General features: G+C 43.7%; 1 protein-coding gene and 1 pseudogene across 9 annotated transcripts in view; one reads left to right on the plus strand and one right to left on the minus strand.

Annotated features, from left to right (window-relative positions):
• Positions 1 to 5,859: 5,859 nt before the first annotated feature.
• LOC102418399 (zinc finger protein 420-like) overlaps positions 5,860 to 27,609 on the plus strand; it is a 34,643-nt gene continuing 12,893 nt past the window's right edge. For 4 of the 9 annotated variants that reach the window (XR_001350825.2, XR_002832306.1, XM_014466865.2 and 1 more), the window contains exons 1-4: positions 5,860 to 6,002; positions 8,121 to 8,267; positions 11,101 to 11,227; positions 16,547 to 16,620. Coding sequence is in view for 7 of the 9 variants with exons in the window: in XM_014466865.2 (XP_014322351.1) it covers positions 8,253 to 8,267; positions 11,101 to 11,227; positions 16,547 to 16,620 (216 nt within the window). In the remaining 2 variants the exon portion in view is untranslated. Of the gene's footprint in view, positions 6,003 to 8,120; positions 8,268 to 11,100; positions 11,228 to 16,546; positions 16,635 to 17,490; positions 20,477 to 20,648; positions 21,414 to 27,609 lie in introns of those variants that run through there. The other 5 variants (XM_023764967.1, XM_014466862.2, XM_014466864.2 and 2 more) reach the window with 5 other exon arrangements.
• LOC102425911 lies at positions 25,430 to 26,061 on the minus strand (annotated as a pseudogene).

Genomic DNA, 27,609 nt, shown 5'->3' on the forward strand with positions numbered 1-27,609 from the left:
AGAGGGGCTGAGAGAGCAGGCTGCCCTTCCCCCTTCCCCCTCCTCACTGAGGGTTTTTTAAAAATATATTTTTATTGACTTGAGAGAGGAAGGGAGAGGGAGAGAGGGATAGAAATATCAATGATGAGAGAGAATCATTGATTAGCTGCTTCCTTCATACCCCACACTGGGGATCGAACCTGCAACCCGGGCATGTGCCCTGACCGGGAATCGAACTGTGACCTCCTGGTTCATAGGTCGACATTCAACCACTGAGCCACACTGGCCAGGCCTCACTGAGGTTTTAATGACTCAGGGGAAATTGGAGTCAGGAAGTTTCTGGTTTCAAACCCGATCTGCCTCACTGTTGAATTCTCTGTAACTTCACTCTAAGAATGTTACAAGCTTGTGAAGATCCTGGTAAAAACACCTCCCTGGGACACCTGCAGCTGAAGTGTTATCAGGCAACTGGAAAATACTCACAGGAGTACTCGGAGATTCAGGAAAACCCCTTTATTTTCAGATGTACGAATACAGTGACTCAGGGATCAGTTCTCCAAATCCTGAGTGAGACAATATGGAGGAAGCCTTCCTTTTATATCAGGCCTCTGGACCTGTCTAGGGCCTTGCAGCCTTGCCCCCATATGTCTTATTTCCCCTTCACTTTCCCCTCTTGATCCTCAAGCTGATATTCAGCTTTGGGAATTCAATAGAAAACTCAAAGCTAGAGTGGGGTGTTCAGCAGCTCGAGTCTTTTTCATCTTCATTACCCAAGGGATTGTACTGGCAGTCCAGAGATCTGGTCTGGAGTAACATCTGGGGCTTCTCTATTAGCTGTTCTAAAACCTGTTGGCTTTCTTAGAGGAAGGGAGAGGGAGTCTACACAGGTTTCTTCATTTCCAGCTTCAGAGTAGTCGGAGTGATGAAAAGCATGTCTTGGGGTCCCATCTATTTCTCCTCTAGTTGGCCCATTGTCCTTGCTCTGCTCATGTCTGTCTAACTACCTAACACATCCCCTCAAGGACCCTGGCTCGGAATTCTTTCAGAGAAAGGGGGTGCAGGGTCTTTTCTGTAACTGCTTCATGCTGAGGAGGGACGAAGGTTTCTTTGAGAGCCAAGAGATCCTTGCTCTCTGTCAGAGGGACGATGAGGCCTGGGCACAGAAGGAGGTGGGCTTTGCAGCTCCGCCCATATCAGTTAGAATGGGGAAGTACGATTACTGTTTTTATTTATTTTTTTATAGATTTTATTGATTTTTTTTACAGAGAAGAAGAGAAAGGGATAGAGAGCTAGAAACATTGATCAGCTGCCTCCTGCACACCTCCTACTGGGGATGTGCCCACAACCAAGGTACATGCCCTTGACTGGACTCGAACCTGGGACCTTTTAGTCTGCAGGCTGATGCTCTATCCACTGAGCCAAAACAGGGCAGATTACTGTTTTTAAACTATGATGTAAGCCCCCAAAGTTGCCCCCTATTTTCCTTCTTATTCTCCCTCTTGTTCATTATCTTCCCCAAGGGGAGTTGTAATAGTAGTTCTGAGTAGCAAAGGCAGAGGAGTTCTCCTCCCAGTACCAGTCTGGGGTTCTGGCGAAAACTGTTAAGAAAATGAAAACAATGATTATCCAGAAATACCAAAGTCAGGCCGGTTAGCCAGATCTGCAGTCTTCTTGAAGATGATCCGCAGGGGGTGGTTCAGGTCAGAGGTCACCTTCCACTCTGGATGCTGATTGTCCAGCTGGTGGGCTGCTTTCACGCGGGAGTGGTGGATCCAGGTGTTCAGTCCTGCAACTTTGAGAGCTGAGGGGGTGGTTAGTACGACTGGATAAGGTCCCTTCCAGGCTGGCTTAAGGGGTTCCTTTTCCCATTCTTTTCCCCAAACCTGTTCCCCAGGCTTGTGAGGGTGCACAGCTGTTCCTAGAGAGTTGGACAATCGATCAGTAACCCATCTGTGGACGTCAAGGATAGTTCCAAGTTCTGGTAGCTATTTCTGAATTTCTAAGTTCCCTACTTCTCCCAAGTTTCCCTTTGGCCATATTAAGGGCAGGGGTCTGCCATATAGAATCTCAAGTGGAGAGAACCCTACCCTGGCCCTCGGAGCCCAGCATACCCGTTGGTCTACTTAATCCCTAAAGCAATGGGGCTTGTGACTTGGCTGAGACAACTATGTTACAAAATTGAGTATTACTGAGCAATCAGAACAAGAATTACAACAAATGGTCTGGTGGAAGGGAAAAGAAAACATTTTGTTTCTAATAATTTTCTATTGAAATAGAATTTTTCTCCTTAAAATTACTCCCATTTTTATTAAGACCAATTTATCTATTGCATTAAGTCTAGTTTCAATTTGGCCTGATTGTTTCCATAGACACAATAAGAATGGTAACTGACCGTCTTTGCCAGAATTTCATGATTGAGTCTTGATGTGCCCTTTATGGCAGAGAAGCCAAGCCATCCAGCTGCCATCAAGGCTTTCTGCAATAGCTGCTGGGTTAGGTGAATTCCTCACCAACATCTGTACCTGCAGCAGCTCCACCCAGGCCCACCCCCTAAGCTTGAATGCCCATCTCAGCAGCCCTCCTACTGGTCAGCCTGGCCTAGAGTGCATGGGGGGGGCGGGTTCAGCAGGGATGCAGAGGCATACTCGGACCAACTGCCAGCAATGGCAGGGTATGGGCCTGACTCTCCAGCACCATCCATCCTCAGGGCCACCAAGCTGGTATCTTTTACTAAATTGTCAGATGTTGCTTGTTCTGAAAATTCTTGCAGCACACCAGTTTGCCTGTGTGACACTACGGTTGAAAATCACAATCCATTTTGTCTACTATGTCATTTATGACCAGTTTTTCCTAATAGAGTCTAGATTCTAGACTCTAGAACAGGGGTGTGTAAAGTTTCCCCCACATCCCGCGTGGTTCAGGGTTCAGGATCTGGAATAGGTCTGCACGCAAATGAAAGAGACAAGACAAGAAATAATAATTTGGAAATATTGGGGGACCAGGCGGGCAAGTCCAACTCAAGAGGAAGGACTTCCACTGGTGCTCAGGCCTCACCAGCCTTTTATTGGTTTGGGATACACCCATAGCCCTTAGGTAGGCAATTTCCAGTAACAGGCAGACTTGCCCTTTAGCAAGGATTTACATCATCATAAATGGGAAAGTTGCTTCAGCTACCATTGTCTGGACTAACAGTGGGTGCACAGCTCTGACCTTTGCCAGGGCTTCGAGGATCACCAGCCTTCAGGGTTCCTTGTCCACACCTCTCTGCTAGTGAAGACAGTAGGTGGCTTCCCACACAGGGGTGGGCAACCTTTTTGTGAATGCGTGCCAAAACCAGCAAAATCTCTGACTCAAAATTCTTCTGCGTGCCAACCCTAATTTTTTGAGAACATGTTACGCCTACTTGATATCTCTTAAGGTGTACGTATGTGAAGAACCTTGAAGAAATAATAAAGTTCATTCGAGTGACAAAAACAGTATATGATGATGGAAAATACATTTATTTTTTAATGTATACATGTACACTGATAGTCCGACAGAAAACTTTACGACTCCGTTTGCTATTATCAGTGGGACTTTTGCTGCTGCATCACTGATGACAGATTTTACATCAGGTTTATATTTCGTGACCTTCAGAGATATGCACGAGGTACTACTTTCATCTGTCAGGCTACTCCTATTAAGAGACTAACAAAATTCATCACTGAGAACAAAGATTCACAAGCGTATGTGGCTGTAATCAAAACACTGCTCGGATCTAGGAAGGCAGGGAGAGTTAAGACAGAGGCATAGAAATTGCTCTTCCCCTCTCTCATCAATCCATGTCTATGGTCTTTAAGATAACTTGTTATGTAAAATTATTTATTTAATTAGATGCACCTACACTGAATTTATCTGAAAAATAAAAAAGTTGATATTAAGAAAAAAATTTTAAATGGCAGATTATAAGAGAGGGTTTCTCGTGCCAGCAGAAGTTACTGGTGTGCCATGTTTGGCACCCGTGCCAGGGGTTGCCCACTCCTGCTCTAGAAGATATATTCATTGATGTCAATGGGAAGCTAAAGTCCCTTACTATGAATGTATTAATTTAAAAATGTCAAAAGCTATACACCTCTCAATCACTGAAAATATGAATGGATTAAATGCTTCAACCAGAAGACACAGGGAAGCTGAATGGATAGTAAAATAAAATCCATACATATGCAGTCTAAATGAGACCCACTTCAGATCAAAAGACACAGCATGAAAGTAAAGGGTTGGAAAAGAGTTATTTCATCTCTACCTTTGGGTCCTCAAGATCCTTTTCTAATTTTTTTTAAATATATTTTTTATTGATTTTTTACAGAGAGGAGAGGGATAGAGAGCTAGATACATCGATGGGAGAGAAACATCGATCAGCTGCCTCCTGCACACTTTCTACTGGGGTTGTGCCCGCAATCAAGGTACATGCCCTTGACCGGAATCGAACCTGAGACCTTTCAGTCCGCAGGCAGACGCTCTATCCACTGAGCCAAACCGGTTAGGGCAAGATCCTTTTCTACAGAGAATTTTGCTGCAGTGAGAGATGTAATTGTGGACAGTGTACATTTAATAGGTAGGAGAATAAACGTGCTCAGAGGTAGCTGACCTATATGGAAACGCTGACAATTAAAGAAGTCAGCATGTGAACAGTTTTTCAATATCCAGAAAGGCTGGAACAGGTCAGAGCAGGCCTGCTGGGAGTCTCAGGTAAAGATGCCTCTCTTTTATATGAACCACTTAATTGATGGCTTTACATTCTGCTTCTAAAATTTGGAAACCCAATAAAGGAAAAAAACTGTGCCCTTGGAGGGGAAAACCAGTGATTTCATGAAAATGAAAATTTTAAAATGCCAGGATTGCAATATTAATGTGATACATAAATAGCCTTTAAAAGAGAGGCCATAATGGAGGGATACTTCATAATCATAAAGGGGTCAATTTCTGCATGCAAAGTACCTGAGTGTATGAAGCAAATATTGGAGGACATGAGGGCAGAGAATGATCTTTTTTTCACTGTTTTTTGGATGTTGATTTGTAGGACTTTGTGAAACAGGAGTACTAGATGCTTCAAGATGTGTGACTTGAAATCACGTTGTCCCATCTGATAGACTGTATTTTACCTGATGTACTAGACTCGCAGTGGTTCTGAACCTTCTGGCCCTTTAAATACAGTTCCTCATGTTGTGACCCAACCATAAAATTATTTTCGTTGCTACTTCAGAACCATTATGTTGCTGCTGTTATGAATCGTCATGTAAATATCTGATATGCAGGATGGTCTTAGGCGACCACTGTGAAAGGGTCGTTCGACCGCCAAAGGGGTCGCGACCCACAGGTTGAGAACCGCTGTGAGAATCTTTGAATGCACAGAGCATTAATTTTAATGACAAGTTTATTTCAACCTTTATTTCAAGATTCTTTCTCCCTCTTTATGCTTTTGCCACAGCTGCCATTTACTTGCTAGCACCCTAATAAAGGAACAGCCCCTCTATCTGGGGTGCCTTGTGCCATCAGCGAGCACCTGGCCCTTTCCTCCTTTTAAAGAAGTAAAATAAACGCCCTCTCTCTGCTCCTGTCTCTTCTCTCCCTTATGAATCCTTTCGCAGCCGCGTCACCAGCCAAAACCCTGACAATGACGTGGGAAACTCCCCCAGGAAGGGCTGTCCCTGTGGGAGGAGGTGCGGGACCCGGGGCTGCCCCCTCGCTCCTGCCCCGCCCCCCCTCCCTCTGTCCCTGCACAGGCCTGGCCGCCGGGCTCGGCCCCGCCCCCATCGCGGAGTCGCTCAGCTCAGGCTCTGGCCCCGCCCACCCCGCAGGGAGGCGCATGCGCAGTTCCTTACAGACGCGGAAGCGGCTGTGGAGGGGAAGGTGGCGGTTCCCCCTGAGGCGGGTGTTTGTCTTTAAAGCTGACGCTCCCCGTCCCCCTCCCCGCAGGGAAGGCTGAGGGCGCTGCCGGCGCTGAAGTCCTTGTTGGGGTCCCCGCCCCGGAGCCTCTCTCAGCGGTGAGTCCGCGTCCCGGGAGGCTGCGCGGTGCGGGCGCCACGTTCCTTTGGGAGGAAACGGCGGCCCCGGCCCGGGGTCTCTCCGCCTGTGGCTGTGGTCACCGCCTGCCGCGCGGTTTTCCCGCTGAAAACCGTTCCCGGGGCCGCCGGTCCTCCCCGCGGGGCTGAGAGTCTGGGTCAGGGGATTCCCGCCCTTTGCGCCCCTCTCCCCGCCCGGCGCTTTCCGCCCAAAGAGCCCGGATGGCTCCCGGCCTGGGGGTCTGCACCCCCCTCCTAGGCCCACCCCCATTTAATAAGGGGTCTGCCTGCCCGGGGAGCACAGTGTCCATGCGGGGGGCTCAGGGGAAGGACGCGGTGTCCCCTGAAGAGGCGACCTGCCCGCAGGGAGGGGCTTTGTGGGCGCGGTGACTGCGGGGGGCGGGGACCCAGGCTGGGGGGTCAGGAGAGGGAGTGAGAGACAGACACGTGGGCGGGAGGAAGGGCAGCGAGGGGTCCACAGAGAGGGGCCCATAGGGAGTGTGGGGGGGACTGGACGGCGACGGTAGGAGTGAGGGGGTCACTCGGGAAAGTGGCCTGAGGAGGAAGGAAGTGGAGACACAGGGAGGAGGGGGACCCCAGAGAGAGGAAGGGGTGCTGAGAGGGAGCGGGTCCTGGGGAGCAGAATTGGGGGCCGCTCAGGAGGAGGCACTTGAGACAGAGACACGGGTTCAGAGGAGAAGAGTTGGGGAGCGAGTGCAGGGACAGAAAGGGGGGCCCAGGGATGAGGGAGCAGAGGGAGCAGCCCGAGTCAGCAGCTGTGGGAGCGGGACAGACGGGAACAGGCAGCAGAGGGGCCGCGGGCGTGGGGAGGGGAAGACGCAGACGTGTGTGGAGATGGAGCCTCAGAGACCAGGAGAAAGAGCCCCTGAAGGGAAGGAGGTTTCAGGAGTTTCATGGTCCAGGTGTAGGACAGACAGAGAGAAAAGGGGAGAGAGAGCAGGGGGGAGGGGGACACAGGAAAGGACCACAGTGGAGAGAAAGGGAACAGGAGACAGAGACAGATCCACAGACAGAAATACATGTAGTGGGAGGAGGGGAACCCTGATCTGGGTGAGGGGTGAGCTGATGGGATGTGGATGATTCACTTGTGATATATAGGCTATGGTGATTATATGTATATATATATATATAATTTCTGAGAGGCAAGGAGAGGGAGAGAGAGAGAGAAACATCATTGACTGGAGACAATCATTGATCAGCCACCTCCTGCTCGCCCCACACTAGGGATCAAACCTGCACCCTGGCCATGTGCCCTGACTAGGAATCTCATCATGACCTCCTGGTTCATAGGTCCAAGCTCAACCAGTGAGCATTCTACCTAAGGATGCCTTTATATATTTAATTTAACAGCTGAATTGTCTTAGTTATACAGATTGAATGAGAATTATAAATCTACAGTTTATAAGGTTTGGGATTTTATAATAATTTGCTATCAGTTGCAACCCTTATTCACTCAGAAGGGAGAGATTTGTCTGTTGGTCATGGGTCCCTTGTCATTTCCTGGATGGCAACAAGGAGGTGACCTGTGCTGTCACCACCTGATGCTTTTTAAGGAATATTAGAAGCCTTAGGTTTGTTGCTGTGGTGTTTTATATATGTGTGTATGTGTGTGTTCCATGGATTTACTTTTTCTGTGTCTGACAATTTATTTTTTAAAAACATCCTTAGATAAATCCCCTGGGTCTTCTCAGATCCCCTGAGGAGCTTACAGAAATGCCCTCAGGGGCACTTTCCCCCAGGGAGTTGGACAGCTGCTCTGGGTGGGGCATCATTGGTTACTGAGGGCCTCCAGGTGATGGAAGGTGAGGACAGGGATAGCAGGAGGGGTGCAGGATGCCTTTGTGTGAGTGGGGAGCAGGCTTTGTTCAGGGGAGGTAAGGGGGTGCTCTTTGGTTTGGGTGGTCAGGACATCAGCTGACATTCTCATTTCTGTAGGAGTTTGTGGATGTCTTTGGGAGGAGAGACACATGAAGACACACACTCAAAAATTCACAGTGTGGTCTCCAAGTAGGAGCTCAGTGTTCCTCACTTTCTCCTGTGACCAAGGACAGGAGGGGGTGGCCTTTTCCTCATTTCCAGGTCCTTCTGACTGTGAGTGTCCTGTGAGCTGGTTGAGACGCTGAGCTGATGTCTTTGAAGGCACATTCTGTGACTCCTCAACATATCCTCGCCTGAGACAACAACCCAGACCCTGATCAGTACCAGGACCAAATGGCTGCTTCTCAGGTAAAAGATGTGTCCTGAGTCACAGGCTAGGTTTGCTTTTCCTCTGACATCTGTGGATTTAGAACCTGCCACTTCTGATGTTGGTGCTATTCATGTTCTTTTCTTTTACTTATTTAATTACAGTTTCTCTTAGGATGGTGATGGTCAGCAGTTTATATAGTTTTGTCCTTTAGCCCAGAGCCTTCTCTGCATTCATGTTATGCAGGCTCCACCAGGTCAAGAAGATTTCCCACCTTTAATTGATGATTTTCAACTACTGAAAACATCCCTCTCTGATCGATGCCCCCGGGAAGGTAGCCATGTCTAACATCCCAGTGGGAAGAGGCCAGAGGCTCGGGTATCAGTGAAGAAGGGAAATGTTGGTTTTAGGTTCAGTGGCTGCAGCATCAGCTCTAGAATAGGGGTAAGAAAATGCACCTTTTACTGCTCACAATAGCTCAGAAAGTTCTGAAGAGTAAGGGAAGAGACTTGTTCACTAGATAAGTAAGAAAGACTTGCTATTTAAATGTACCTTTAGCCCTAACCGGTTTGTCTCAGTGGATAGAGCGTCGGCCTGTGGACTCAAGGGTCCCAGGTTCGATTCCGGTCAAGGGCATGTACCTTGGTTGTGGGCACATCCCTGGTAGGGGGTGTGCAGAAGGCAGCTGATCGATGTTTCTCTCTCATCGATGTTTCTAACTCTCGGTCCCTCTCCCTTCCTCTCTGTAAAAAATCAATAAAATATATTTAAAAAAAAATAAATAAATGTACCTTTAGCTTACAGAACATGAGAGGTACACATGGATTGACATTTGCAAAAATTAATGTTTGGCCCTAACCGGTTTGGCTTAGTGGATGGAGCATCGGCCTGCGGACTGAACGGTCCCTGGTTCGATTCTGGTCAGGGGCATATACCTTGGTTGTGGGCACATCTCCAGTTGGGGGCTGTGCAGGAGGCAGCTGATCGATGTTTCTCTTTCATCGATGTTTCTGACTCTCTATCCCTCTCGCTTCCTCTCTGTAAAAAATCAATAAAATATATTTTAAAAATTAATGTTTATTTATGACCATTTTTACATAATGACTTGCTTATTTATGTATTTTTGCTATGACATGTCCTTTTCTGATATCCATTGTTCCAGTTCACCTGATATTCCCTTGGCTGAGATGCTCACTTAATTGGAGAATTTATTGAGAGATGTGCACAGACCTTCCAGAAGTCCCTCCTCCCCCTTCGTCTTAGCTTCTGTTTGCTTCTACTTTTATTTCCAACAAATCACTGACTTTTGACATGGGAGCTTCAACCAATCAGGCCTTCTTGCTGCAAATTTTTATTATATTCTACACTCATTCATGGACATACTCAACATAATCACTTTTTATATTGTCTAGAAAGTTTATAAGAATCATATTATTAATGTATCTTCAATTCAATTAAATTTCTATGATTGTAGCTCTCCACTAATGACACATAAAAATTTACAAATAAATGAGCGACTAAGATATTTTATAGGTCTAACATATTTTCTATGATTATGTGAGTTCATCTTATATAATACACAAAGGGTATCATTCACAAGGAGGTTCATGAAATGTGTGGAATCATAAAATAACCTTGATTTCATTGACATGACAATTCTTTTTTTTTATCCATTTTAAATTGTAGGTAAGTTATCACATCTGTGACTGTCTCTACATAAAATATTAACATTGTTTGAGCTATATTTTCTTACTTGCTTAACCTGTCTTTATTCTTCTCAGTTACAGAAACTGCTGTGAATATTCATGAGTTTATAGGTATTGACCTGTGTTTGTTTGTTTTTTAATTGTAGCTTGAGTTTGGAATAAAATTGAAGGTTTACCTTTTATTATATGTTTCACAAAATATTTTTTATCAAAGGCAGAATAATCTTCTAAGAATTCTCATAGTAAATTTTCTTATTTTTTATTATTTATTATTATTTTTTAAAACATATTTTTATTGATTTTTTTTTTTTTTACAGAGAGGAAGGGAGAGGTATAGAGAGTTAGAAACATTGATAAGAGAGAAACATCGATCAGCTGCCTCTTGCACATGCCCCACTGGGGATGTGCCCGCAACCAAGTTTACATGCCCTTGACCAGAATCGAACCTGGGACTCCTCAGTCCACAGGCCAACGCTCCATCCACTGAGCCAAACCAGTTAGGGCTCATAGTAAATTGTCAGATAGGATTTTGGTTTCTATGTGTCCTATTCCATGAGAACTATAAAGTCCATTGAAAAATACTTTCACTTAAAAGTTATGTATGAATTTTTTCCTGTGTTTTCAGAAGTATGACAAATGGACCAGAAACATTGGCATCACAAGTGAAAAGTGAGCTTGTTACACATGTGGAAACACAGGCGCTATCTGAGAACCTGGATCAGAATCTGTATTTTTAGAAAAGTGCAGTCGTGGTTGACTGTGTTACACTTCAGGCAGTAATATGCTTCCAACTGAGCATGACATCTCCAGCTGAGGAATACACACCACGGACCCTGAATGATGCAAACACAGCCCTCAGAAACCCATATGCCCATGTCGATGCCCTAATTTTAAAGTTTATTTTCCTGAAAAGTAAAGTCTGTACCATGGATTTTGGGACATGTGTCATGCTCATTTGTTAGTGTTCGGAAACATACCAGAGAATGTTACTGGGCAAAGTGATCTTACTGGGTGATTCAGGATATTCCCCTTGGTCAAAACCTCTTCTCACACAGTTTTCTTTTTTGTTTGTTTGTTTTTTTTTCTTTATCTCCTAACACTGTTTTCACATTGGCTGACATTATGAACTGTTCTGGTGACCTCTTGATAAACTTATCTTTTCTTTCAGGGACCGCTGACCTTCAGGGATGTGGCCATAGATTTCTCTCAGGAGGAGTGGGAATGCCTGGACCCAGCTCAGCGGAAATTGTACCTGGATGTGATGTCGGAGAACTACAGCAACGTGGCCTCCCTGGGTGAGGATGACTTCCTTCCTGAATTCCTCCTCCACTTGCAGGGTTTTGTTTCCTTTATTATTTTAACATCTTTAGGAGGCTTTTGCTTTTTAGGGTAGACTTTCTGATTCTTGCTCTTAGGAAACTAATGGGGGTATTCTGGTTTAGAAGAAAAGGCTTTGTTATGTATGTGAATTAGGAACTCAGTGTTTGAAAATTTTATTTGTTGTCTTGACTAATTAAGGTTCTGTCAGAAAACAGCATTTTGGAAAATAATTTTTTAGAATATTCAAATATTCTGCCATGTCTTCTTGCCAGTGGAGAAACTGGATTGGAAATAGAAGAATCTCTATCAAAACTCATGTTCCATCTATATATATAAAAGCCTAAGCAACCTTTATGATGGAAAGACCAAACAACCAGTTGCTATGATTCACACTGACTACCAGGGGACAGGCACTTGACACAGGAGCTGCCCCCAGCCCGCAGGTCCCAATCTCTGATGGGGCCTGCCCTGCTGGCCAACCTCTGGGTCCCTCCCCACAGCCAGCAGGCCCCCGGGCTGGGCTGGGGAACCGTGGGTGCGTGGCGGTGGACACAGCCCCTTTCCCAGGGAGGCTGAAGGCGGGATCCCTCCTCAGGGCCAACCTCCTGGGCCCCTCCCTCTCTCCTTCCCTCCAGTCGGCAGGCCCCCAGTTGGCGGTGAACCACGTGGTGGTGGCACATTGGTGGTGAAGGAAGGAAGAGGCAGGTAGGTAGGGAATTTTATCGGCCCTGATCGCCTGCCACGTCTAGGGCCCCCACTGCTTCACAAATTTTGTGCACAGAGCCTCTAGTCTAATAATAAATGGTTCTTGCAGTCTCTAAGCAGGTCATTGTCATCTTTTCTGAGGAAATGAAAGAGCACGTGGTCTATGGCTGGGGTAGTTAGTTGGTTAGAGTGTTATCCCTATCTGCCAAGGTTGTGGATTTGATCTGGTCAAATGAATTCAACGTTGCCCTGGCTGGTGTGCTTCAGGCTGCCCACCCAAGGGTGGAGGGTTCTTTTCCTTGTGAGGGAAATGTAACTGGGTTGCAGGTTCGATCCCCAGCCCTGGTTGGGATTTGGGGAAGGCAATCAATTGAAGTGTCTCTCTCACATTGCTATCTCTCTCTCTCTCTCTCTCTCTCTCTTGCTCTCGCTCTCGCTCTCCACACCCCCACCCCCTCCCTATCTTCTCCCTCCTTCCTTTCCACTCTCTCAAAAAAAAAATTGTGGAAAAATTTTCCTCCCGTGAGGATTAACAACAACAACAAACAAAAGGAGTAACCAATGATTGCCTAGATGAGTGGAACATATATCAATGTTTCTCCATCTCTTTCTCTCTCCCTCAACAATAAATAAAAAATATAAAAACAATATTAAAAAAGAATATGAAAGAGCATGAACAGAAAAATGATAGTATCTGTTCCCAGGTAGGTGGGAATGAGGAAGCAGATGACATAGGTGAGAGGTCCAAAGGTCATGGAGGAAGCCAGACCTTCCAGTTTGGTTGGGAAGCTGTGTTTCAATGGGAAGGATTTTGAGAAGCTCAGGTTTGCCAGTTGCTGTCATAGAGGGACAGACCGTCTCCAATAGGACCCATGCACGTGCATCCTCTCCGGACTCTGCTTCTGCCCCCAGGACTGCCATCCTCACATTAGCAGTGAGGCCATGTCCTCCCCTTGGACTGTGAGGGCTCCTCTTTCATTGCCTTGGGGTCCTGGGATAATCTGTGCATGTTCTTGAGGAATTGTATTGTTAAGGTTTTTCTGTTGAAATTTTGTTTTTGTATCTTGAAAGGATTGAGATGGAGGAATTTGGTGGAGAAATCCCCGGAACACGGGGACAGGTGTGCTGTTCTCTGCTTTCTAATTTCTAATGCAATATAGGCTTCAAACAAGACCCTGCAAAGTTTAGACTCAGGAATTTTATCACAGCACCATGCACCTCCCCAAAAGGAGAAAATCTAATTTTCTTTCACTTCACATCTTCCTTTTCCTATGTATTCTGCGGTTTCCTCGTGTTACAGTAGTTTGATGTGGTTATTTAACTCACAAAGTTTTTCAATAAGTTACTGCCATATGTGGCCTTAGAACAGGGGTCCTCAAACTTTTTAAACAGGGGGCCAGTTCACTGTCCCTCAGACAGTTGGAGGGCCGGACTATAGTTTAAAAAAAAACTATGAACAAATTCCTATGCACACTGCACATGGGAATGTCTTTCTCTGTCATATTTAAAGGAAATTACTACTGGGTATTTTATTCTGGCCTGGTAGTTTCTATTTTTTAGTCATTTGAATACTTGGTTCCATGCTCTTCTGGCTTGTAGAGTTTCTGCTGAGAAGTCAGACGATATTCTGATGGGTTTTCCTTTGTAGATTACTTCCTTCCTTTCCCTTGATGCTTTGAGAATTCTATTTTTTGTCATTAATTTTTGACAGTTTTAATACAATGCACCGTGGAGAGGGTCTCTTTGGATTGAGTTGAGTAAGTGTTCTATTTCCTGTTTGAATTTGAGGACCTAGTTCTTTACATAGGTTTGCGAAGTTCTCATCCACTATTTGTTTCAATAGGCTTTTAGTTCCCCTCTTCCTCTCTTCTTCCTCTTAGTATGCCTATAATTCTTATATATGAGCCTTTTCTGATGGAGTCAGATAGTTCTCATAGAGCCCTTTCTTTTCATGCTCAGGTGTCTTTTTTCTTTGCTCTATCTGTTCAGCTCTGTTTCCTAGTCTCAGTAATTCACCCCTAATCTCCTAAATTGCATACTTTGTTTTCAAGCATTCTGATTGGTTATTTTTGAAAGTTTCAATCTATTTGTTAAAGTACTAATTTTGTTCAATAATTTGTTTTCTGAGTGCATTGAATTGCTAGTATTTTATCACATCTTACTGAGTATTTTCAGAACTGTAATCTTAAATTCTGTGTTATTTCTGTCACATATTGGCCATGAGCTGAAGCTTGCTCTCTGGAGATTTTCTTTCTGAGCTTTCTCATAACCGTAGTTACTAATGCAATTTGTTAGTCTCCCCTGTCTAGGCATTTATTCTTGACCTTTCTGTAGCAGCTTTCTCTGAAGATGACTTTCTACCATTTTAGCAGGTGGCACTGAATAACAACATTATTAACTCTGTGAACTCCCAGAGCTGACTACAGCCGTGCTGCTTGGGTGGGTGTTTATTTTGCCCTTATTGTAATGGTGACCCCAGACCTCTGTGGGTCCCCCCACAAGCCTCACCTGGTTATCCATCACAGAAGTCAACAGCAATTCTATTGCACTAGCTCTCTGTGTGCAGATACTATGCTCTTTGACCAAGGGCAACTGGAAGCGAGTTTTGGGAATCTAAGGGAAAGTATTGCTCTGTGGCTACATTTCTTTTTCTGAATCACCATCGCACGACAGCAGACAGCCATTGCAGAACCTCTATGCTGTGTCCTTGCCCAGGCATCTCTGCTGGCTCAGCTGCTATTCTCACTGCTCACCCTGCTGGAGAGCCCACTGAGACTCTCTATTCTACCCCATAGAAACAACTAATACCACCAGCTTCCCCTGCTCTCTGGATGGTGCTGGTCACCAGCTCCTACTGCAGGGTTGTGTCCATGGCCATCTGGCCTCTCCTCCCTTCTTCCCCTTTTATTCCTGGTTGCCCACCTCTAGATGTTTCACTGCGCTGGTCTCTCAATCAGGCTTCTGTGTTAAGCAGGGAATTCTTTGTTAAGTTATAGTTGATTAGCTTGTTCAAGTTGCAGGAGGAGAGCCCTGGGTAATCTCTCTAGCCTCCATTTTTCTGATGTTGCTCCCCATGTCTTCAACTCTTAATTTCTGATCTGTTCTCACGCCTTTTCACTATTCTGTATTTATGCCACTCCACTTGGTGTGCAAAGTGTTAGATTTGTTGAAGTCCCATATGGGCTTCTCTCTATCAAAATCTTCAATGTATTGTGCAAGTTTTTTGATTCTTCAGCTTGGTCATATCTTTCATTGGTAATTCTGTTATATTTTTAAATTGGTGCATTTTTTTTTTTTACCTTGCCTTTTATGTTTGGTTCATTTCATAGATATTTGTATATTTGGACCATGTTTTTTAGTTTTTCTCAGTGTCTTAATACCTCTTGTTGGGGTTCAGGAATTTAAACAACCAGGCCTGCTGAAACCGGTTTGGCTTAGTGGATAGAGCGTCTGCCTGCGGACTGAAAGGTCCCAGGTTCGATCTGGTCAAGAACATGTACCTTGGTTGCGGGCATATCCCCAGTAGGAGATGTGCAGGAGGCAGCTGATCGATGTTTCTCTCTCATCGATGTTTCTAACTCACTATCTCTCTCCCTTCCTCTCTGTAAAAAAATCAATAAAATATATTTTAAACAACAAAAAAAGAAAACAAAAAAAAACAACCAGGCCTATTAACTTGCTTTTTGTAAGAGAAAATAAATAACAATAACCTGTGGCAAAAATTCTAATTTCTGTCAGAATTGTTTGGGGGCAGAGTGTGTGTAAGTTCCAAGTTTAAATAATTTTCTATTTCTTTCCTAAAACCCAAAATATCTTTTTGTTTTGATAACTGTCTTAAGTATTGCAGTCTCTGTAGTGTTTGAACAATTACCCACCTATTCTTTGTTTCATTCTTAAATATTTTTAAATTGATTTCAGAGAGGAAGGGAGAGGGAGAGAGCGATAGAAACATCAATGATGAGAGAGAATTATTATTATTTTCAATAATTCTTTACTGTTGGAATTGTTACATATGTCCCCCAGAGAGAGAATTATTGACCGGATGCCTCCTGCACCCTCCACACTGGGGATCAAGCTCACAACCTGGGCATGTGCCCTGACCAGGAATCGGACTGTGATGACCTAGTTCATCAGTTGATGCACAGCCACTGAGCCATGTGGGCCAGGCACCACTTTTTCTTTTTAGTAGCCATTACAATGCATTCACCATGTACCAGTAATGCCATTATTTTTAGCAACCTGTATCATGCAAAACAGAAACACGTTCTTCAAGATGCTGCAAAACTGCAAGATCATTGAACAGACACAGTACCTCATCTCTATCTTCTCAGTGAAGAATCTGGGAAGTGGGAGTTTTCTTATAATACTGCCACTGTTTGCTAGGGTGTTTTCAAGTATTGGTGGCAAATGTAAGCAACTTTTTAACCCTCCTTGTGACTTTTCCTAATTGTACCTTTCTTGGTCTTGCTTTGAACATTTAACTTAATTTTGGAGTACTCAAAAATGTCATTGGGTCAGTAATTGCTGATAAGTTCAGTGTCCATTCCCATGGGTATCAAAACTGTGACATTTTATTTCATATCTTTCAGCTATCTTATCAGAAGACAACCAGGCCATTCTGCAAAAGCCAAAAATAAGAGATTTATTCCCTAAAATAATACCGGTAAGATACGAAAGGTATGGCTTTGATAATGTACATTTAGTGAAAGCCTTGGAATTTGAGGAGGAGTGTAACATGAGAAAAAATTATTTTAACATGGACAGAAGTAAACTGGTACAGTTATTCATAATAAAATCATTGTCAATTAATGATGTCAAAAATATTACACATTTGGTAATACTCCCAATTAAAATTAGTTATATTTGTTAATTAATGTGTTTCTAAATGTGAAGACCAAATATAATGTTTTTAATATTATACATTCTTGGAATGAAAATACTGAAAATCTATGAAAAATCTATTTTTCATAGATTAATCCTTCAGTGCAGCATAATCTATGCTGTAATTATAAGAATTACTGCAGTGTAGTGTGGGATTAAATTGTCAGTCATTTCTAGAATATAGTGATTTATAATGCACATACAAAATTTAAATGCAATTAGTTTGTTGACTTCTGTATTATGGTGTCATTATACTTCTATTGAGAAATAATGTTTTTGATAAAAATGTCTATAATTTTTATAAACTTAGAAATCTTTTTAAAAATATGTCTTTATCGATTTAAGAGAGAGGAAGGGGAAAGGAGAGAGAGAAATATCAGTGATGAGAGAGAATGATTGACTTGCTAGTTGCCTGTTGCCCTGGGGATTAAGGCCATGGCTCAGGCATGTGCTCTGACCAGGAATCAAACTGTGACCTCCTGGTTCATGGTTTGTTGCTCACCCCTGGACCACACAAGCCTGGAACGATTGTGTGTTTCTTATACACATCATGGTTAATAGTTATTACAGAATAGTTATTTGAAAAAAAGAGTACATGTTTAATGAAATTATAGCTGTCACTAAAGGCCTTTCCATCTTCAATGATTACCAGAATACATGCAATGAAGACAGAAGTTATCAATGCAAGGAGCATTGGAAAAATTTTAACCAAGGGTCAAATTCTAATATACATCAGAAAATTCAGCTCCCAGAAAACCATTGTAAAGGTGGAAAAGTCTTTGACCATTTGTCAAATCAAAATATACTTCAGTTTACTCGTACCATGGCAAAAACAAACAAACAAAGAAAATGTGACAAACCTTTGAAACAATCTTCAAATCATACTGAACGAGATAACATTCACACCAGGGAGAAACCTTGCAATTTTAATCCGTGTGCGAGACTCTTCAGTCAAATACTCAATCTAAATAAACTTAAGAAAATCCGTACTGGAGAAAAACATTATAAATGTAAAGAATGTGGTAAAACATTTAATTTCCTTTCAAATATTCGTGAACATGAGAGAATTCATACTGGAGAGAAGCCTTATAAATGTGGAGAGTGTGGCAAAGCCTTCAGGAGGTCCTCGAAGTGTCGTCGTCATCAGAGTATTCATACCGGAGAGAAGCCTTATAAATGTAGAGAATGTGGTAAAGCCTTCAGTGAGTCCTCAATCCTTAATCAACATCAGAGAGTTCATACTGGAGAAAAGCCTTATAAATGTAAAGAATGTGGCAAAGCCTTCGGTGCGGCATCAAGTTTTGCTTATCATCAGAGAGTGCATAGTGGAGAGAAGCCCTATAAATGTGGAGAATGTGGCAAAGCCTTCAGTATGGCATCAACACTTACTATTCATCAGAGAGTGCATACTGGAGAGAAGCCTTATAAATGTAGAGAATGTGGCAAAGCCTTCAGTACAGCATCAAACTTTGCTTATCATCAGAGAGTGCATACTGGAGAGAAGCCCTATAGATGTGCAGAATGTGGCAAAGCCTTCAGTGCTGCATCAACACTTACTTTTCATCAAAGAGTGCATACTGGAGAGAAGCCTTATAAATGTAGTGAATGTGGCAAAGTCTTCAGTGACTCCTCAAACCTTAGTCGACATCAGAAACTTCATACTGGAGAGAAGCCTTATAAATGTGGAGAATGTGGCAAAGCCTTCAGTAGGTCCTCAGTCCTTACTGTACATCAGAGAGTTCATACTGGAGAGAAGCCTTATAAATGTAGAGAGTGTGGCAAAGCCTTTACCAGATCCTCATCCCTTACTTATCATCAAAGAGTTCATACTGGAGAGAAGCCTTATAAATGTGGAGAATGTGGCAAAGCCTTTAGGAGGTCCTCAATATGTATTCTTCATCAAAGTAGTCACACTGGAGAGAAGCCTTATAAATGTAGTGAATGTGGCAAGGCCTTCTGTAACTCCTCAAACCTTAAGCGACATCAGAAACTTCATACTGGAGAGAAGCCTTTTAAATGTAGAGAATGTGGCAAAGCCTTCATTGTGGTTACAGACCTTACTTATCATCAGAGAGTTCATACTGGAGAGAAGCCTTTTAAATGTAGAGAATGTGGCAAAGCTTTCAGCAGGTCCTCCGCCCTTACTGTACATCAGAGAGTTCATACTGGAGAGAAGCCTTATGAATGTAGACAGTGTGGCAAAGCCTTTAGTAAGTCCTCAAACCTTAGTAATCATCAGAGAGTTCATACTGGAGAGAAACTTGATAAATGTAGAGAATGTGGCAAAGCCTTTAACCAGTGTTCCTGCCCTATTGTACAGCAAAGAGTTCATAACTCCTTACAGTTACAAGGAGTGCCATTATTACTTTACCAGCAGTGAGAACTTACTCAGCGCCATAGAATTCATACTGTGATGAAGCCTGATGAATGTGAAAAATGTGGAAAAGACTTTTAAGATATTCGTGATTTACTGTACATGAGAGACTTTATAGTGGAGAGAAACTTTACAGATATAAGGAGTGAGGCAAATCTTTTCCTTGTCAGTGTGATCTTAATGAACATCAGATAATTCATTGTGAAGAGAAGCCTTACAAATGTGAATACTTAGGCACATTTTAAAATGACCATTGGTGTCTTTCTCAACACAATACAATTTGTACTGGAGAGAAGACCTAAAAACATAGTGAGTTTGTCAAAGCCTTTAATCAGGAGTGGTGTCTCACTCAACAAAAATATATTATGGAGTGAAACATTACCAAAGGAGAATGTGGCAAAGCTTTTAACCTGTAGTCAAACATACTCGTAATTGGAGTGAATGATTCTAAATAGAAACAATAAAAATATAAATAATTTGCCCAAAGATTTAACCATTGATCCAATTTCATTGAGCATGATCAAATTAAGCTTTATAGATTGTAATACTTGTGCCAAAGTTTATATCCTCATTTATATGTTATTCAACATCTATAATTGCTGGAGTGAAGCCCAGGAAATATAAAGAATGTGGCAAAACAGAGTTTCACTCGGTACATTAACCGTATTTGAGATCAGAATTCATACTCAGGAGAAACAATGAAAATGTAAACAATGTCCACATTCATAATTTATTCCTCACATTAAAATTCCTAGCAGAGGGAAACCCTAAAACCAAAGAATGTGGGAAATCCTTTAGCTGGACCTGCAGTCTCAGTCAATGTCAGGAATTGCAATTTGGACTTAATTCTATGTTCATGATATAGGAGGGAAGACTTTTGTTAAAAAGATACGCTTCTCAAAAGCCTCAAAAATTTTCCAAAGCATATATTTGAAATTAAATTTTAAAATATCACAGAATTCACACTAGATGAATAGTCAATACTTTTTAGGTATAACGCTAAATGAGAATACTCACAGAGAATAATTCAATGTTTAAATGAACATAAGTAATTTTTAATATGCTTGAATATATTAAAAGAAGCAATGTTTCCATAAGTATAATTACTTAGTGTTGTCTATATTTATTGACATTATTTGAGACATATGGAAAAGGAAATATTAATGTGATTCTGTTCCTATATCACTGATGCTACCATGTTTTATTCCTGGTGTATGTATGAAATCATGGGGTTGTTACTGCCTTAAAGACCTGTGAACTCTTGTATATTGTGTGCATTTCACTGACATATACTTTTCCATGGAATATTGCATTTATTGTAAGGCACACTGCTTGAAGACCATCTAAATGGAGATGGTGGTTGACTTAGAATGTTGTTTTATGTGATCACGAAGGGCATTATAAATTTTGACTAAATTTGCCAATTACACTTACAGGAAAATATGGTGGCAGTTCATTAAAATCCTGTGTATCTTCATAGTAGCTATAGGTAGAAGTGATGAACATTGGTTGATATGGTGAAATAAAGAAGATATCAGGCATATCTGAGAAAATATAAGACAACTCATTCCTAAGCACATAAAATTACTGTATTTTCATGTTTTCTAAATGATTAGCCTCCATTCAAAAGACCAGATGAAGCACAGTTATAACATCAGAATGTCATAACCTTCCTAGCCAGTTCAAGATGACTTGAAGGAGGGAAGACAACACAATAAATACACTATACAAGAAATATAAATTTAGAAGGCATTTGGAGGGGCAGGTGGAACCTCTTTCATGAGATTGGGTCCTACCGACTTTGAATACACATTTGCTGTTTAGCAATGCATACAGGCAAATCAAAGGTAAAGTTTGGTATACAATGTAAAGATGATCAGATCAGGAAATTGCCTCGAGCCATTGCAATCACAGGAGGGCAAACTTGTGCTGATATTCAGCCCTGCTAAATATCAAAGTTCATTCGCCTTCCAATGTCTCTTTTGCACTTTTACGCTAAGTACTGTTTTCTTTAGCCTCCAGCTTCAGAATATTAGTAATATATCTTAAATGTTTGGATTGTGCATTTTGACAAATGGTTGCACTTACAGTGTTGGTTTTCATACTTTATTTAGAGTATGGGTGAACTTACTATTTTCGTTTTTTTAAAAAATATATATTTTAAATATATTTTTATTGATTTCAGAGAGGAATAAAGAGGAAGAGAGAGATAGAAACAACCACGATGAGAGAGAATCATGGATCGGCTGCTTCCTGCAAGTCTCCTACTGGGGATCGAGTTCATAACCTGGGCATGTGCCCTTGACTGGAATTGAATCCGGGACCTTTCATTTCGCAGGCCAACACTCTATCCACTGAGCCAGACTGGCTAGGGCATAAGTATATTTTTATTGATTTCAGAGAGAAAGGGAGAGGGACTAAGAGATCAAAACATCAATAAAGAGAGAGATTTATTGATTGGCTGCATCCTGCATGCTCCACACTTGGGATTGAGCCCACAACCCGGGCATGTGCCCTGTTGGGGAATGGAACCGCAAGGTCAACACCTAACCAGTGAGCCATGCTGGCCGGGCTATTTTAATTAATAAAGCTGAGTGAGTGTGGATGTGTTCATGTGTTCAACCTTCAAAGTTGTAGGTAACAGTATTGGAGTTGGTAATGCAGTATAGTTATGTCACTAGCAAACCCTTTTCCAAGTGGCCTTTAACTTTAAATAATGTGAACACATTTCTCCATTGTTGATATGTTTTCCTTGTTCTTGTATCTAGGGGGACATTATGATAGTCACAATGAATATGACATAAGTGTTTTTGAGAGTTCAGCTAAACAACGTTCTGATGTTGCTGCCATGGCCTTTATGTTCTTTAACAAGGAGCTTTGAAGTGACACTCCCCTTTTCCACAATTGTGTGCACTACCTCAGGTCCTCTGTGCCCACATTCGGGTGCTAGAGGAGCTCAGGCAGGGGTTGGTAGCAGGTGCTGGTCTGGGGAGCCCAAAGGGAGGGTCGCTGGGGAGGGCACCCAGGCACTGTCTTGAGCACTAAGGGGCCTTGGTTCTGCAGTTCAGAGCTGCCAGGGGAGGAGAGTCGGAGCTGAGGTTCTGCTCCACTGCCGGGCACTACTGCTGGCTTTCTCTACTTCCCTTCCTGAGTTAGGAAGTCTTCAATTTTCTAAATATCTGTTTTGTTCATAAGTAATCTTAATTTTGGCATCTACTTATGATAACCATAATACAATATGGTCCTGATTTAAAAAATAAATGAGCCCTAACTGGTTTGGCTCAGTGGATAAAGCTTCTAACTCTTTATTCCTCTCCTTTCCTCTCTGTAAAAAATCAATAAAATATATTTTAAAAAAATAAATGAATTGATTTGCAGGCATTACTGAAAGCATTTACATGTGATTGATCCCTGATTCTACAACTTACCATTAGGAAATGATGTGAGTATCCATTTGAAGTCTGGCAGTCTAAATGCAGGACATAGCCCTGATCTTTTTAATTTTGTTAAATACCATCATTTATTTTTAGAGATAGTGAACGCCTTTCTTCTGATTGGATTCAGAATGTTACCAGATGGGTTCTGGGCTCAGGGTACGTCTGCCTTAGTCCCCCTCCCTTTAGCGTGTGGGTTCTCGACTGTGTAGGAAAGATTTCACACCAGTCCAGGTGGTTTTTGAGAGTATGTTTATTAAAGCTGTGAAACAAAGAGAGAGCTTAAGGTAGGAGAAGCAAGAGGAGAGAGTCTAGAAAATGGGGGCCTTAGAGCCCATTTCAGGGGATTAGTGTTATATTGTAAATCAGCAAGCTAGACAGAGGATGCCTTAATCAGTGAGCCAAATTTTGGAGCCTTTATTATGCTAGTGGTCTTGGAGGAGTAACCTCTCGAATCTGAGCAAAAACATGGAGGAAGCCTTCCCCTTTTATATCTTTCCAGCCCTTTGTCTCCCAAATAAGGGATTTTGCAGACCTTTTGCAGACTTTACAAAGAACTCTATGTAAGTTATTTTTGCAGGCAGCTTGTAACCTTGAGCACAGTACATTCCAGACAACTAACAAATACCTGGTATTGGAGTAGCTAGAAGTGGCAACAGCAGCTTGCAAGGTCAGATAGTTGAACTTATTTTCCCGATTATTTAAGCAAGCAAATATTTACAGAAGCCAAAATAGCAGGGTTAAAATTTCAAACAGCACATTTTTCACAGAATAGGGATTACAGTAGCAAGTTGGAGTGCCTATGCATCATTAGCCTGGGTCAAGCTGTGTTGCCCGCTGCTTACCTTGTTGCAAAACTCGTGTCCCTTAGCGTTTAGGAGAAAAATAGCAAAGACATAAGGCAGCACAGATTCTTGGAGACCAGGAAGCAGCTAGTGAGGAGTAGCAGTCACGTGGGTCTCCTGCTTGTTTTAAAGCAGTTCATTTGCACGAGAGAAGGCTGAGGGTTACTGCCAGCGTTGAAATACTTGCTGCTGTGCCTCGACTGTGGCGAGTCCACATCCATGGGGGATGCCCCACACCCAGCCTGCTTCCCGCCCAGATGGAGGGTCTGTCCTCTGCTTTTGGCCCTTCACACACCGCCTGCTGCATGGGTTTTCTGCTGCAAGCCCGTCCGGGGCAGCTCTCCCACCCCACGAGATTTGATGCTCTATCATTGAGCCACACCACCGGACTGTTTGCTTTTTTTTTTCAAAAAATGTTTTTTAATATATTCTGATTTTCTACAGAGAGTAAGGGAGAGGGATAGAGAGTTAGAAACATCAATAAGAGAGAAATATCAATTCAGCTGCCTCCTGCACACTCCCCACTGGGGATGTGCCCGCAACCAAGATACATGCCCTTGACTGGAACCGAACCTGGGACCCTTCAGTCCACAGGCCGACGCTCTATCCACTGAGCCAAACCGGTTAGGGCGACTGTTTGCTTTTTTAAGAATTTATTTGTGGGGAAATGACAACATATGCTTGGGAGCAAGATCTCAAATATCCCCTGATTTGAACAAGTTTCATCTCAAAGGTATTTGAAGGTAATTTATTCCAAGTGTGGTTTAGAACAACAATTATCCTAAAAATTCAATTTATAACAAGTTTTTAGAGGTTTTTTTTTTAAAGCAATGTTCACTGACCTCTCCACGTCTCATACCATCTATAAAAGGCTCTGGAATTCAGCCTTATTGAGTCTTTGGCTGCCCTGAAATAATAGCTTTTTACATAAATCTTTTCAACTGTTAAGAGGAAATCAAATAGTTTCTAACAGAAGTGGTTCACATCACTCTAAATGTTCACCTTAAAACTAATAGGCGCTGTGCCTTAAAATGGGCAGGAAGCAAAGCTGTTCACAGATGTGAAAGACACTGTTGCATTTCTTTATTTTTAATTTTTTTTCAATTACTGTATACATTTAATATTATTTTGTATTGGTTTCAGGTGTAAAGCATAGTGATTAGACCAGGGGTGGGCAAACTTTTTGACTCGAGGGCCACAATGGGTTCTTAAACTGGACTGGAGGTCCAGAACAAAAGCATGGATGGAGTGTTTGTGTGAACTAATATAAATTCAAAGTAAACATCATTACATAAAAGGGTACGGTCTTTTTTTTTTTTTTTTAGTTTTATTCATTTCAAACGGGCGGGCCGTAGTTTGCCCACGGCTGGATTAGACAATCATTCTTACAAATTGTTCCCACCAATGGGTAATTCCAGCACCCACCATCTGTACTGATTATATTACATACTCTATACCCTATGCCTATGCTGTGCTTTAACCCCTATGACCTCTTTCACTCCATTCCTCAACCCTTCCCACTTCCAATGTTCATATTTCTGTTTCTGAATCTGTTTCCGTTTTGTCTATTTTGTTCTTTAGATTCTAGATAGAAGTGAAAACATGGTATTTATCTTGCTTTGACTGACTTACTTCACTAGCATAATAAAGGAGCATTTCTAAATCTGGACAATAAGTTTTTAAAATATATTTCTTATTGGAGAGGGAGAGAGAGAGAAAAACATCAATGATGAGAATCATCATTTGGCTGCAATCCCCACTGGGTATCCAGCCTGCAACCTGGGAAAGTGCCCTGACCAGGAATCAAACTGTGACCTCCTGGTTCATAGGTCTACGCTCAACCACTCAATCACTGAACCATGTAGGCTGGGCTGGAAAATAATTTTTTTTTATCGCTCAAAGGGATCTATTTGAGAAAATCGGCATGTTACACTTTGAGAGATGAAATGTTACAGCTTACACACCAAAATTAAAAACTGAAATTAAAAAATGAAATAGTTACCAAGGTAATGCAGGTCAGGGGATCAAAGGTGAAAGGTCACACATTATTAAAAAGAAATCCGAAAGAACGGCTGCATCATAATCTCATTAGTGTTCCAACGGTGCTCTGGTAAACTTGAACATTTCGGCAGACATTCAAGCAACTTTTTCGGTAAAAGGACTTTTACATGACTCCTATTTCTGTTCCCAGGGTCACCTTCCAAAAGTGGCACGGTGTTGAGAACATAGTAGGTGCTGGTTCCGCAGAATACACTTCCGGAAACACACTTACCGCTTGTTTTCAGCAGCCAGTTCCCCTCTGCGCGCCACATCCTCCTCCTCCTCGCGACCGGGACTCGGAAAGCGCACCCGGTACCGCCGGGGCCGAGGGCCCAGGGAAAAGGGTTTTTGCTAGCAAATCCCAGAGAAGCTCAGGGCCCGCCTCCATTCCTTCCACAGCCAGGTTCCTTCAAGCTTCCTCCTCGTCACTGCGCATGCCCGGTCCCTCCTTAGGCCACGCCCCCGTAGCTAACCTGCGTTCCGGGCCACTCAGATACGGGCTTTTCCTCCGACCAGTGGCAGCCGGCCAGCTCCAGGCCGCGCCCCCTGGGCCTCGCGCTCTTCCGCCAAGGCCCCGCCCCCCTCCGCTAAGGCCCCGCCCCCCGGGCCGTGCGCTCCGCCCCAGAACGCACCCCCTGGCGGCCCAGCGCCATTTTGTATGAACTCGAAGGTGGGAGGTGAGGGCAGCAGAGGGAGGGGAGGCTACGCTGCGGGGCGGGACTTGCCGCCCTAGTGTCACCTGCGCGTCACCGTCCCGCCCTCGTCGAGCCGGGTTTGCTGCTCCCCGTGGACCTTCCAGTCCCCTCAGCCGGCGCTCCAGACACCGGGCTCCTCCCGGTGCGTGAAATGGCTACCACGCTGCTCCCTGCCCTTGCTCTTTTGCCTTTTGGTCCACTAGTGGCGACTTTTGAGTCGTTTCTGTTTATTTTTTCCCCCTTTCATGAACTCTCGGCCTGTCCGGCGCCATTAAAGTTCTTCCGGGAACTGGACTTGTGCCACCCCCTCGCTTACTAGGCCCCTGGCGGCCGTGTCCCCACCCGGGGGGGGGGGGTCTATATCCTCTCCCTGGTCCTGGGATCCTGGCGACCCCACTCTAGTCCCCTCCCGAGACCCCTCCCGAGGCCGCTACCCTCGCGTCCGTGGGCGCCTCAGGCCTTATTTTTGTCGTCGCTGCTCGGTCAGAGCCGGCCTGTGACCTGAAGGTGAGTGTGGGTTCAGTCTCAACACTGCTGCTGCGTGTGTGTGTGTGTGTGTGTGTGTGTGTATGTGTGTGAATAAGTAATTTTTCTGTCAAAGAACAGGGTTTAGAGTTAGACAGCCGCCATTTTGGACTCATGATGTGGCAGGCGCCATCTTGGCCCATGTGACTTGCAGCTCCCCTGGGGGCCCCATTTTGAAATGGCAAAGGTCAACCCCTTGAAATTAGCCAATTGCGTAACATTGGGAGCCTCGGCTCCAATCACGTGTGGGGAACGGATCACAGGTGTCAGGAATAAAAGGCTGAAGGGCCGCCCGCTCAGCCTGCGTTGTGTCCCGGCTCCTGTGCGCGCGCACCCTCCCGCGGGAGTGAAGATAGTGGCCTGGCTGCCTGGCCCCCGGCTGTGCTTTGTGCTCTCCCAGGACCCCTGATTTTGGGGTCTCGCCTTATGTGTGAGAGGGAGCGCGATAGAGAGAAGGTGTCACCATCAGGGCAGTATCATCTGAGGGAAGGGGGCGGGTAGACTCACTTGTTTGCCTCTGATGGCAGTTTTCTGGCCCAGGGTCCCTCCTGCGGCGTGGGCAACAGACAGGCCTTTTCTGAGCGCTAAGTGGTGAGGTGTGTGTATGTGGTTTGGCACAGTATGTTGATAAACAGTATGTTTTCCATATTCACTGCTAAACACTATTTATAAAAAATATTTTTATTGATTTCAGAGAGGAAGGGAGAGAGAGAAACATCAATGGTGAGAGGGAATCATGGACCAGCCGCTTCCTGCACACCCCACACTGGGGATCGAGCCCGCAACCCGGGCATGTGCCCCGACCGGGACCCCAGCTGTGACCTCCTGGTTCATAGGTCAGTGCTCAACCACTGGGCC

This window comes from Myotis lucifugus, unplaced genomic scaffold, assembly GCF_000147115.1.
Source record: "Myotis lucifugus unplaced genomic scaffold, Myoluc2.0 scaffold_365, whole genome shotgun sequence".
Taxonomy (NCBI): Eukaryota; Metazoa; Chordata; class Mammalia; order Chiroptera; family Vespertilionidae; genus Myotis; species Myotis lucifugus.